General features: G+C 41.2%; 1 protein-coding gene across 3 annotated transcripts; it reads right to left on the bottom strand.

Annotated features, from left to right (window-relative positions):
- Window positions 1–19: 19 nt before the first annotated feature.
- Window positions 20–13,743, bottom strand: tmc8 (transmembrane channel-like 8). 3 transcript variants are annotated; one of them, XM_050044186.1, is made up of 16 exons: window positions 13,447–13,743; window positions 12,317–12,569; window positions 7,892–8,040; window positions 7,657–7,791; window positions 7,516–7,568; window positions 7,292–7,431; window positions 7,048–7,195; window positions 4,580–4,744; window positions 4,349–4,497; window positions 4,171–4,243; window positions 3,971–4,080; window positions 3,584–3,770; window positions 1,467–1,624; window positions 1,133–1,276; window positions 803–881; window positions 20–645 (listed from the first exon to the last, which is right to left on the bottom strand). In XM_050044186.1, the coding sequence occupies exons 1-16, from the start codon at window positions 13,487–13,489 to the stop codon at window positions 595–597; spliced, it is 2,037 nt and encodes a 678-aa protein (XP_049900143.1). In that variant the 5' UTR covers window positions 13,490–13,743; the 3' UTR covers window positions 20–594. The 3 variants fall into 3 exon arrangements, with proteins under 3 accessions (XP_049900143.1, XP_049900142.1, XP_049900144.1); XM_050044185.1 differs by having other exon boundaries at window positions 20–622; window positions 13,447–13,740; XM_050044187.1 differs by having other exon boundaries at window positions 474–617.

Here is a 13,743-nt window from a genome sequence, read left to right as displayed (position 1 = left end):
CACAAATAAAGCTAAAGGCTTTATTGAGCGGGATATTTAAAAAAAACACTCACTTTATTTAACACAGGTAAAGTGACATTTGGAAACACAAACAAATACTACGACCACCACATAAATGATGATAAAAATTACACTTATAAGCATAAATTCTTAATTTACAGACAAAAAGTAAAAACACAGTGTCCCTGTCAAGCTTCACAAACTCACAAGGACAATAAAAAAATAAACAAAATTTTCAATGCCATAAAAAATGACTGCAAACTGACAATTAAGGTTAAAATAACACCTTTGCAGAAAGAGGCCATAACTGCATTTCATTTCTTTGTACATCATGTAACTGGAATAGAAAAAGTTCATTACTACTTTGACTTTTTATTTTCAGCCACCCCAGGCATTCCCAGCTGCCGTCAGCCAAAGCTAGGCTTTATTTTCAAGTGTCTGTGGATGAACGGGCCTGACAGCTTGAGGACTCTAATCAGTTTGCATCCGTGGAGGGGTGGTCTTTCCAGTGGTTGAGGGGGGCGTCCTCTTTGATGGGTGCAGAACGCGCTCTGAGGGGGTTTCTCTGACGTCTGAGCATTGTGGCGTGCTGTTTCACCAGGAAACGCTTATCTGAGCTGCTCTGTGAGGAAACCACATACAAATCTATAGACACAACATGCACACAGATACACTAGAGAAGCATAATAATAACAGACACAGTAGCTGATGATTCACTAGCAACAACCAAATCAACTATTTTCTTATCTTCTGTCTGTAACTAATTTGTAAATATGTAAGTGTTTGATGACATGTGACTTACCATAACCAGCATGTCTTTGAGTCTCTCGATGGCCTTCTGATTGGCTCGTCCCCGTGACACATATGAGGTTAAGATTATACTGAGGAAACAGTAGCAAGACCAGCAGATCAGATGAAAGTACTGTGTGTCTATTTTAAAACAGCTTGTATCCACTGATGATTATTACTTTTACACAACATGTATGCCACTGTACACACAGTGCTTCTAGTTCTCTTACACAAAGGTTGGAACAGTCTTAAGGCAGATTATACCTGTTTTCCTTCAAGCACCAAAGACTCATCAAAAAGCAAATACAGAGCCAGTGTTTGCCTAAACCTGTTGCATACTTACATCTCAGCCAGTATGAGCGGCAGGGCAAAGGCCTCAGAGGCCAGGTAGCGGAGAGTGGTCTGTGCGGCGCCTGGCAGACTGTTCATACACACTCCTGTCACATTAAACAGAGTTTCTCCATTTCCAAAAGGACCACAGGAGGAACTGGAGAAGAAGAAATTGGAGAAATGAGCAACAGAGAAAAGTTAAATATAAATGGGATCTTCGAGTGTTAAAAGAGCAAATAGATTTTTTATATTAACAGTTAAACAACTACAGAAACAAGAAACAGCATTTAAAATTACACCTAGACAGTATGTTCTCTGTACATTAGTCAAAATAACAAAAACAGTACATGTTTTCGTTCAGTGCAGCTTTTTGCTGGTAGAGGTTGAAGCCCAGTGCGGCTGCAGCCATGAAGAGGCCGAGCAGCAACATGAAGTGGAATAAAACGGATGAGCTGGAGGCACGAAACATCCTCTGCTCTGCCACACAGCACCGCAGGACTGTGAACTGAAGACAGTGTTGGAGAGAGATAGACATTTTTAGAAAATGTTCAAATACAGGTGATGGTTACTGCAGCTTCATGGTCACAACTCTGTCATTGCAGAACCATGTACCATAGACCGAGTCAAGAGGGAAACAAGGAGAGACAGAACAATACAAAATTTGATGAAAAAAAAGAAGCTATTTAATGGTGCTATATACAACATTAAGAGTCTGGGCTGGGATTGCCTTCACATGGCTCTCAGCTCTGATGACCTCACAAGCACACACGGAGGTGGTTGAGATGAAACCGCAGCAGCTAGCTTTGCTAACAGGCTAACAGCGCTAACAATGACGATACTGCTGACAGAGCCAATAGAGGTAAAGCAGGTTATCGGGATGACCTGAGGGGGAACCAGAGGGTGGTGGAGCAGGGGTAAAAGGGAGGGCCAATAGTTTCAAAGGAAGGGACTCACATGCATTGACCTGAACACACACACACACACACACACACACACACACACACACACACACACAGTGTGTGTGTCTTCAGCCCTTATTAAGACTCATTTATACTCCCTTTATGTACGAAAATAGATATGTCCATTTCAAACATTGTGATGTCACTTTCCTCATCCTCCATGTGTCCTTTATGATGGCATAGATAGAGCCAATAAATGGCACTAGAGGTCTGAGTCAAAAGTTTCACACAACAAATGAGGCGATGGTGGCCTCAGAGGTGGTCTGTGTGGCCATTACATACATCCCAACAAGTGGAAGGAGAATTCCTTTCACTATTTTCACTATATATTATTAGCACACGTATCTGTAAGCTTTCAGAAAACATGCACAAATACGGATGAAATGAACACAGAGTACGGACAGAAGGCTCCATCCGTCTCTTTTTTCTGTATCTAATGTTGAGCATTTTAGAGAGCATGCCTGCATCGCAGAAGCAAAAGATACATGAAGGGAGTGATGTGTAATACAAGAGCATCAGCCTCCAGTGTGACATATAACATATGCGTCAGCAGCACTTTATGAACAATAACAATGGCATTACCATGTCAACAACAATCATTTACTACCCCTGTTATATGGTGGCTGATCTGGCCTCCTGTTAGGAAGATAAGGAGCTCCCAGACTTCATTGTTTTCCTAATTTGCAGACATTCTCGGGCGCTTTTCTTCTTCGAGTTAGCTGCTAACTGCTATCAGTTGCTTTAAATCTTCCAGCGGTGGGTGGCATACATAACATGTCGTCAAAATATCATAGCCATCCTGCCAGCTGTCCCTTTAACTCAAAGGTTGTTTCTACGTTGTTACTACTTCTGATGCCAGCTTAAAGGTGAGACAACTCTGTCCCCGCATTCCTTGATTGTACCTTTTATACAGAACAGTGAGGCATCATATCGGCGTGAAATTCCTGCCCTGAAGTTGTTGTGTATATGTTCGTATGTATGCCGGTATGACATTACCTCACTATGTCTTTACATAGCATATAGTTGTTTTCTGCTACATTAATGTTCAAGCTCTCATATATAGAACATCAACATAGATTATTTAAAGGAATATTACAACATGTTGAGAGACTTTCTTAGTTGCTTTCTTGTCTGGAGTTAGGTGAGAGAAATCTTCTCTTCTAAATGTTTTTTCCTTAAAAAAAAAAGTGGAATTTGTTAATATAATTTGCACAAAATAATATATTTTTTCTAAACAAATAACATCCAGGTGAAGAGGTTTACTTATCTCTATGTCCATCATTACAACCATCAGGTACTGTTATTATTTTAATATTGCTGCTTTGGCACTTCCAAATTACTAATTTCCATTTGTTTATTTCATATCTGAATGCCTTGACCAGATTGGTTATTGTGACATCCATGCCAGTACAGGATGTTGAATGGGATCTAAACATTGAGAGATACAAAGAGGGAGGTAGAGACAGTTGAAATAGATGGACCATAACTCTCATGTCCCAGACAACCTTTTTGATGTAGAAGGTGGCCATCAGTGTGACAGTTCCTATCAGAGGCAGCAGAGGGCAGTAGTAGACTCCCACCCAGGACACTGTTTGACCATACACCAGATCCAACACATTGAAAGGGATCAGGAAGTGCTGTTTCCCTGACAACCGGGCCAGCAAGGATAAAGGATACTTCTCCTGCACCAGCCTGTCAGACAGAGGAAAGATAGTTTGGGCAGAGAATTAATGACACTTGACTACACAGTTTAACTGAGCTTTAATCTTTCCATAGATTAGCCAAACTGCTGGGGAATGTACCCAAGAACGACATCAAACGCACTGATCTTTCCATTCAAACCCCAAGGCTGACTAAGAAAGAAAGAGACTGTAGATCTTAAACAAACCCACTTCCTGGGGTAGTTCATGAGAAAGGTGTTGCAGAAAGTGGCGAGGAAGTTGAAGATACACAGCTTGTACATCTCTCGACCAATCCTGTTCTCCCCGCAATGGGAAGGATTCTGTGAAGAAACACACAAATGATAAGGGAGTTAATGACAAACTTAATGACACATATGAGTCTTGAAATATGAACCTCACTATCAACTCACTTGCTGACATTCTGTTGTTGTGAAGAGGAAAAATAAGTAGATCGCCAGTGAGGCCAGCTTCAAGAAGATGCTCCTGAAGTAAAGAGAAGTGAAATGACAAAGCTGTGTGTGTGTGTGTGTGTGTGTGTGTGTGTGTGTACAGTAGGTTATCCTGGGTTTGTGTCCCTGTGCACCTTACCTCACAAGTGTTGCATTGACCTGCATGGTGAAAGAGTAGTCTTCAAAAGATGAGATCTTACGGAAGATGTGGGGGAGGACAAGGTTGACAAAGGTGATGGTGATGGGAGGGAGGTACTGGAGCACCAGACTGACCAACCAGTAAGCATTCTAAGAGACACAGTCCAGGGTGTCAGATGTGAACATCTATTCAACCAAATCCAAGACACACCATCCAGCATCAAAGTCTCACCTTGTAATTTGATGTTTTGGTGGCGAAGTAGATGAGGTAGAAGGCTCCACCCAGCAGAGACAGAACGAGCAGGTTGAGGACAAACCTGAGCAGGTAGAGACGCACCCTCTGTCCGAGCGTCCTCTGAGACTCACGCAGGGAGAAACTCTGCTCCTCCAGGAACAGCTGAGGATGGAGAGAAAGAAATACAGGATCACCTCTCTATTTAATCTAAAACAGTAGAACTGCAGTATACATACATATATACACAAGAATCATACAGTGTATCTACAATCTATATATTTTACACGCTATAAAAACCCATAAAACTAGAAAGTAGTAGAACATGGTTTCCAAACTTTTTCCCTAAACACAGGGGCCCAGAGAAAATGCAAGGAGCAGTACTTTAATCTCTCTTTATGGGGAGTTTTGAACATTTATATATCTCCTCTGAGCTGGTTCTACAAAGAGGTTAGAAACACATGCACACTTTTAACCACTGATGTCTAAAATTGAAACCAGGCATCCGGGCACACTAAATTTCCTCATCTGCCTGAAGCAGTGTTGCCTCTTGTGGCCTTCTTTCATGAAGGAGGTAGACACTACCTTTTTTCTGACATTTAAAACCCTGTGTCAGCATATATGATATATGTATGTGCATGGATGTGAGTGTAGGTAAGGGACATCTGTTTTAGAAGCAGGGTGGGAAAATATTTTTGGCAACCATCCACAGATACCAATGTTAATGCAACAAGTTTGCATGGTGGTGCAACAAGAGTGTTCTGGTTTCTAACCGCTGGGAGCTGGGGCCCTTCTGAATGGAAGTTTGCATGTTCTTCCTGTGTCTGCATGGCTTTTCTCTAGGTTCTCCGGCTTCCCCCCACAGTCCAAAGACATGTCGGTTAGGCTAAGTGTTGACTTTAATTTGCCCGTAGGTGTGAATGTGATAGTCTGGTGATCTGCTCAGGGTGTACCCAGCCTCTTGCCCAGTGTCAGCTGGGATTGGCTTCAGCATCCCCTCCAAAAACAACCTGGATAGTTAAGCGGAGAAACATAACCAATGCAGATTTCTCCTCACTAGGCATGGGACAATATGAAAACTCCATGTAATGATTACCATGACAATTCACAACTCAAGATATTATCTCAATAATCGATGTTCATCATGCTTATGAAAATAGCGCAAAACATACTGGAATTACTTAATCCTACACTTTGTTGAGACACAAATATTTGTTCTGCATCACAGACAAACATTTTTTTTAGTAAAAAATCAAACAACCTTAAAAGCCAGGCCTTTCATTCATTCATTCATTCATTCATTCATCTTCTAACCGCTTCATCCGCTTGAGGGTCGCAGGGGGGCTGGAGCCTATCCCAGCTGACATTAGGCGAGAGGCAGGGTACACCCTGGACAGGTCGCCAGACTATCGCAGGGCTGACACATAGAGACAAACAACCATTCACACCTACGGACAATTTAGAGTTATCAATTAACCTAGTCCCCAATCTGCATGTCTTTGGACTGTGGGAGGAAGCCGGAGTGCCCGGAGAGAACCCATGCTGACACAGGGAGAACATGCAAACTCCGCACAGAGGGACTCCCACACCCAGGATTGAACCGGCAACCCTCTTGCTGTGAGGTGACAGTGCTAACCACCACACCACCGTGCCGCCCAGCCAGGCCTTTCAACTATTTGAAATGACATCATATCTTTCCATATAAAATATGTCATTGATTGTGTTTTTTGAGGTTGGCGTGTATGCAGCCTATTTTTTGCAGAGTCTCTTTTATTGTTGGTTGCCCTGCAGTCTCTGGGTGCTGCTGGATATTCATGATTGCCCTGATAATGGAAATTCACCACTATCAATATATTTGGGGCGGCAGTAGCTCAGTCCATTGGGACTGGAGGCTGGGAACCAGAGGGTTGCAGGTAAAAGTCCCTGTCTGTACCAAATATGGAGTGTGGACTGGTAGCTGGAGAGGTGCCAGTTTGCCTCTTGGGCACTGTCAAGGTGCCTGTCCATGGGCAGCCCTCTTGCTGTGACATATCTCCGTTTAATGCATGTATAGGTCCTGTTTGTGCATGTGTGTGTATTTCAGGCCTGTGTGTGTATGTATATGCCAACAGAGTGAAAAAATTGAATTTCCCCTTGGGATCAATAAAGTATATCTTCTTCTTCTTCTTTTGAGTTTTTTTGTGTGTCCTAATCTGCAATAATATTGTATATCCCTACTCCTTACAGGTCACGAGGGGTCACAGAATAGTTTGATTATGTGAAAATAATGTGAACAATATGCTACAGCCTTGGGTTAAATCACCCTGTTACACCCAACATTACACACAGTATGGGAAACAGACAAAGTGGTTGCAGTAGGTTGGACAGATTTACTGTTTACAATCAATTTTCCCAGCATTTGCTCAGTGACCACAGTAGATTAGAGGAGTGTTGTCATACCTACAGGTGTCATGTCTGCGTCCACTCACCTTGAGATCGTTTCTGATGAAGCTGTGTTTGAGAGTAGCAGCAGCAGGGTCCTGGATGGTGAAGTCCCAACCACAGAAGATTTTATAGCTCGTGTTCATACTGTAACGCTTCCCGAGCATCCAGGTGTGCTTGTAGCCAACCGTCGTCCTGTCAGAGAAGTTTACAGATTTAATATAGACGCTGTCTTTAAGGTGTAAGAAAAATAGCTTTTGGAGCTTTTTGTTGTTTAGCAACTTAACTGACCGACGGACCACCATGATGAGACTGAGGAAGAGGATGATGAGGACTCCAGCGAGGTACAGCAGAGGCGTATTCAAGCACATCAAATTCAGGGAACCACGAGTATAAAAACCATAGAAGACTGGGGAACGATCCAGGTAGCCCTGCAGACAGGAAGAGAGAATTTAAATTATATGAAACACGCAAGAAAACATACAGTGCACAAGCACAAATAAACAAGCCCATACCGATCCCAGGAAGAAATCCAAAACAGAGTCATTGCCTCCAAACTTCAAAGGTTCTGTAAAACCACAGAGAACAAACACAGCAATTTTTTTGACATTGTGTTGTGGATAATTTACTGTAATCTGTCATTACAGCTGACTCACCACTGCTGTTGCTCCGGCCATAAAATGCCGTAGGCCCCAGAATAAAACCCGAGATGAGAGCACAGTGAAGAAAGTTCAGGTAAACCAGATATCTGAGGAACACAAAGTACGACTTCACACCAACTCCAAACCTGCCTGGAACAGATCAGTGAGGGTGAAACCATTTAGTCATGGTAATACAATATACTAGAAGCCAACAGGTGGCAAAACAAGTCATGATGTGCATCTTTCTTACCTTCGATGGCACGGAGTTTTTGCTGCCATGGCAACAGGCCTGATAGAGCTCCTCTCATCTGCGCCCAAACCCTCTTCCTGTTGATGCTCTGGCTCCGCCTCCAGGACTCCCAAAAACCAATACTGCTGATTTGCATCTTCCTCCTGTCCCTAATTAACAGTGTGAATGTGATAATTCATTAATTAATTTTTCTCTTGTATTGTTAAACCCTGAGCCTAAGCATAAAAATATCATAAACACAAAACATAAAGGTGAGGCAACAAATATTTAACCTCCTTACTTTAAAGGTCCAATATGTAGGATTTAGGATATATTGGCAGAATTGGAATATAAAGTCATAAGTATTTTTTCTTTAGTGTATCACCTGAAAATAATAATTGTTGTGATTTTATTGCCTTAGAATGAGCTGTTTATATCTACATAGGGAGCAGGTCCTGGTCTGTGGAGATTGCCACATTGCATCGCCGTGTTTTCTAAGTAGCTCAGAACAGACGAGTCAAACACTGGCTCTAGATAGGGCCATTAACATTTTTGTAGTGTCGACTGTCAACCACCTCAACGAGAGCGTCAGAAAAACATTGACTTTTTAAGTGAAACTGTTTTATTCATTTACCAAATTTACCAGTTTAAATCACCAGTTCCATTTGTTTTAGAGAAGAAGAGGCCTCTGCCAATAATTCGGCTTCTGTTAAAACAACCCAGTCTCAGTCTGAGGTCATTGAAATCTGGCGCTTGGGCAGTGACTTGAAGTCTCAGACACTGAGGAAAAAAGCCGTCCTTTAACGTTGGCATGATACGGCAATGGTTGCTGTTATAGTTAAACGGCGCTTGGCACATGAGGGGGAAATGTGGTGGGACAAGAACAAAAGTAAGGCAGCGAAAGTCCACAAAGGGTGGATGAGAGGGTTGTTGGATAGGTCCATCAAACACTGACTTTCACCTGGGAGAGCGGTGAATGCGTCCTGTAAGATTATATAGCTAAACCCTGTTCTTTTTCCCAAACCTAACCACGTGTTTTTGTTGCCTAAACCCAATCATGTGCATTAGTTGTTGGAGTAGAAAAAAACTAGCCTGGTTCCAGACCATAGACCCCGCCCACTCAACTGAGTAGGCTTGTCTCACTGGTCTGGCATACTTCAATGAATTTGCGATTTATCTCGTCCAAACGATGGACGGACCAATGAACGCCGGGAGTCTAGCGATTAGCCAATCAGCGCCACGCTGATGTCAAGCTGTACGTCGGTGGGTAACTGGTGAGGATAGCAACAATGGCAACCGCTACAGATCCTACAGACCACATTAACGATGCTATCGAGGTATTTCGCCACTACTCGCGTTAATGGAGGACCAAATTAAGGAAGCTGCTAAACTGGATTTAACGGCGATGCAGCTGGGCGTGCACGACGACAGAGACATTTTAAACAGGCAATGCTCGCTTGTTTTCGGCACCCCCGAGGCATGGATACTAATGACGTCAGATTCTGGGTGAGTCGTTGATCTCTAATGATTGGTTAGGGAAAAAATCAAATTCCCTCCCCCTTGTAAATCGCCTTCAATGGAAGCCATGTCAGACTGAAGGTTCTGGGAGCTTCAGAATGACACTCAGGCTAGAAAAAAACATCAATTCACGTTGTTGTACTGACGTGCTTTTATTTTGAAAGAGACTGTATGTAAACGGTAAATTTCCTGTGAAAACGGAAGCGTATTTTGAAAGAAGACAATGCATGCAACAGGCAGACCATGACATGGTGTCCCAGAATGGCAACAACCAACTCACCCAGGGGACCTTGAAAGTGGAAAGTCTATTACTGTAGTCGATATGTAACGAGGTCAGACTGAGAATGTGTTGGTTAAAAAACCTCCTGAGCATCTGGCTCTTTAATTGTCAGAGAAAAGGTGAGCACACATTAGCAGGTGCTAGGCTAACCGCTTGTCTGCTATGTGCCGAACAGCGAAGGAGAAACACTGATTTGCAAGGTGAAACTGCTTTATTCAGTGTTTTTTACTGGTTTTAATCACCTGGTCAGTTTGTATTGGAGAGGAAGAGACCTTTGTGAATAAGTTGGATCCCAGTGAAAACCTCCTGAACAATGAACACTGAAGGAATTCCAACAGGGAGAAGTTTCAGCAGGTTGAAATCCACAATCCTCATTGCTAGATGCCCTTAATTCCCCCTAAATCTTACCCACTGTTACTTTAAAGATGAACATTAAGCTTTTAAAAAGGCAGACTAACACCTCCTTCCCTCAATCCATCAGTTTACTAATCACGGGGAGTACTCTCATAGTGATGTAATCAAGGTTGTCAGATTACCTTCAGGACAGACTTTGACAGAATGACCGTGTTACAAACTCAAGGTGTGAAAAGTGTGGATGTTTAGCAGGAAGGGACAGTGCTGCTACTGAGCTGCATTATGGGAATTGCCCATAAACATCCCAAACAAAGAAAATAAGAGGAAAATAAGAAAATACAGGCAGAGGGGAGAGTCTGTGCAGATAAATAAACTGCCACACACTGCATTAAATGCAGTTGCTTCTTATTGTAAAAACTGGTATTTAACTGTCAACACAGACAAAACAAAGGTTGTTATTTTCTCTAGGGGGAAATTACGGATACTCCCAGAATTTAAGTTTGGTTCAGATAAATTAGAAGTTACTTTTGAGTATGACTGTCTTGGAACGTTTTTTAATTTTAATGGACGATTTGATAAAGCAATAGCTAAGCAAGTTAAACTAGCTAAAAGAGCTTTATTCTCCTTGGAAAACAGAGTTACTAGATTACAGTTACCTGTTGATATACAATGTGAGTTATTTGACCAGCTTATAGTGCCTATTCTTTTATATGGAAGTGAAGTCTGGGGATTTCATAAACTTGACCAAATTGAAATGCTTCACAGATCTTTCTTGAAACGTTTACTTAATGTTAATAAACGCACAGCAAATTGTATTATTTATGGAGAGTTTGGTCGAAATAGTTTAGATTTAAAGGTAAACATGAGAATGATTAACTTTTGGGTACATTTAATTAGTCATAATACAGCAAAAATCTCTTTGACTGTGTTTATTGTTTTCAAGACTTTGTATGATGACAATATTTTTCAGTGTAAATGGATTTCCAAAGTTAAAAATATTCTTGATGATTGTGGTTTATCGTACTTATGGCATGACGCTGGACGGATGAACCCTAAATATTTAAAATTAATGATTGAACGTAGATTATCTGATATGGAACTACAGAGATGGCATGAGAAATTACAAAGTAACCCTTTATGTGATAGTTATAAATTGTTTAAAACTGATTTCACTTTTGAACCTTATCTGATTATGTTAAGACCTGCCGAAAGAGTTTGTTTGTCTAAGTTTCGGTGTGGAAATCATAAGTTACCTATCTCTGAGCGCAGGTATGATCGTGAAAATGTCCCCCGGAAATGTACTCTTTGTTTGACTGGCAATCGAGGAGACGAATATCATTATGTACTTGTGTGTTCTTTTTTTGATAAAGAGAGAAGAGAGTTGGTCGGACAGTTCTATAGAGCAAATCCAAATATTTATAAGTTTCAAAAGTTAATGTCATCTCGAAAAGTAAAGGTCTTGTCAAATTTGTTGAAACTTTTAAAGAAAATCTTGAATAGTTTATCTTGATTTGCTTTGACTTGTATGTATGTACACAAATTCTGTTTTATTTATTTTGCTGTGCATTGGCTGCCGCCTGTCCTGATTTGTTAATGTTATTTTTTGTTGTTTGCCCCTTATACCTGGGGAGGGGTCAAAAGGAATAAATGAAATGAAATGAAAGTGGGTCAAGTTAATATTGAGATTACTTCTGTATGAGTCTGTACATCATTTCTAGGAAAATCCTGCATAGTACATCTTAAAAGAAAAATGAAATAAAATCTGTCTCTTTATGAAATCAGTTGATTTCCCCTTTAACTCACCTGCCTGATGCAGAACACTATCAAGGATGACTTGTTTTTTTTTTTATATCTATTTCAGCCAAACTCTGTAAGCCTCTGTAAGGCTCCCAAGATGATTAACAGAGAAAAAAATTTTTTTTTTTTAGCCTTTTATCTAATCTTTGCTCTTCGAGTGTGAATTACTGGATATTCACATCCCCCGGCCCTTAAAAAATATTCAAAAACCACTAGAGGGGAACGTTTTAGTTGAACTGGCCAACACTCATAGATTATACAAGTAAATATGGTGTTGCAAGTATACCAAGCTTCATTTTATGGTTTCACAAGTCCTAAAAGAATGGGGAACATGTGGGACTCAGGTATAAAAAACCTTATGTTTAATTAAAGAATCCTACATGTTGTGCCAGATTCGGTGACAGCGTGGACCTTTTCCACTAGAACATTAAAATAAGGTGTAGAATGAAAATAATGACAATAAGTAGATTTGAGGAGTGTGGGATAGGCTCTCCCACCTGGCGTCTCTCTTCCCTTGAATACACATGACCAGGTTCCTGAGTGGCTGTGTAGATGCCTTGTCTCTGGACAGGTGGCCATGGCTGATCCTCTCCCCTGCTTCTGGGCCACCCTGGTAGGCCTCGCATGTCTCCCATGAACCCTGTCTGTCCTGCTCCGGCCTGCTGGCCTGGATGCTGGGCAGCTGATCAAATATCTCTGTCTGATAGTACTCACAGGAGTCCGACGACACAGTGGACTGAGTGCTCTCATCTGTAGTGAGAATGGAACATGAATGTAGATTACAGTGCATGGTTACTTAGTTGGCTTATGCTACAGGTTGTATGTAGGGTAAAATTTTGCTTTAAGTAACCTGCAGATTGTTGTCTTGATTAATCGATCAATTGTTTTGTCTATGAAAAGGGAGGAAGTAGTGGAAAAGGCTCAAGGTTACGTCCTCAAATGTCTTGTTTTGTCTGACCCACTGTAGGAAACCCAAAGACCATTCAGTTTACAGTGATATAAAAGAGACATATCTTCACATATGGGAATTCAAACTAGCAATGTTTGGCATTTATGTGGACAGAGAACCATATGCATATTTATCTGCAGTGTTGGAGAGTAGTTAACTACACATTGTTCAATACTAGTTTAACTACAAATTGCAGTAGTTGGATGGCAGTCTAACAAATCTCTGTGGCTTTTTTAGTGGTTAAGTACATTGGGTCATGTAGTTTATGTAGTTAATTACAAACTGCATATTCATAATATTCTCATCACATTTTTTGCCATACAGTATGGCATATGTCAATCTGTCATTTATTTGTCAGTAGTGTCTTGTAAGCCAATGCTGGTTAGGTACATGTGAATAAAAGTGTTTAAATTAATTGATCATGCATCGTGTAACACCTTAATGTGTCAAAAAGATGTCTGAGCCAAATTAAAGTTCACCCTTCTTTAGATATTTATATGAATTAGACCTGAGCAGGGCAAACTTGTTGACATTCAGCCCTGTTGCTTTGGTTTGAAAATTATATGTTTCAAATGCAGACACAGTGCTGAACAAGCAAGAGTCGTCTCTCTCTCCCTCTCACATACAGATGACAAATGCACAGGCACATTTATATAATTTTATGTAATTTTCCGTTACCTGACAGGAGTCTCATGAAGTTGACATTATTGTGCTCCTCCATTTTTTCTCCCTGCACTTCCTCTTTAATTACAAATGCTCAAACACCTCCTCGCGTCATATAAAACACAAATCTACTATCATCTCCACCAAAAGCTGCAACTTAATGTTCTGAAAAAAGTCACTTCCGCAATCTGCATCAAACTGTCCTGCTTTTAACCCTACATCAACGTCCCACTGAGGTGAAGGACCCCTGAGCGGCTGATCTGGAGTTTGTGCCGCTGGCGCTGCTCAGTTTCTGTCAGGTGGAGCAGACGT

The sequence above is a fragment of the Epinephelus moara genome, chromosome 5, assembly GCF_006386435.1.
Source record: "Epinephelus moara isolate mb chromosome 5, YSFRI_EMoa_1.0, whole genome shotgun sequence".
Lineage (NCBI taxonomy): Eukaryota > Metazoa > Chordata > Actinopteri > Perciformes > Serranidae > Epinephelus > Epinephelus moara.
The sequence above is the reverse complement of the archived record's forward strand: the minus strand, read 5'-3'. Positions and strand labels throughout refer to the sequence as shown.

What these genes read in the sequence shown, in the direction of transcription:
- tmc8 (XM_050044185.1), bottom strand. Translation starts at nt 13,489, where the DNA reads ATGGAGGAGCACAATAATGTCAACTTCATGAGACTCCTGTCAG. An exon ending in AAAACTCCGTGCCATCGAAG is followed by an intron (nt 7,792 to 7,891) that starts GTAAGAAAGATG and finishes GATCTGTTCCAG; the next exon opens with GCAGGTTTGGAGTTGGTGTG. An exon ending in TCATCAGAAACGATCTCAAG is followed by an intron (nt 4,745 to 7,047) that starts GTGAGTGGACGC and finishes CTCCATCCTCAG; the next exon opens with CTGTTCCTGGAGGAGCAGAG.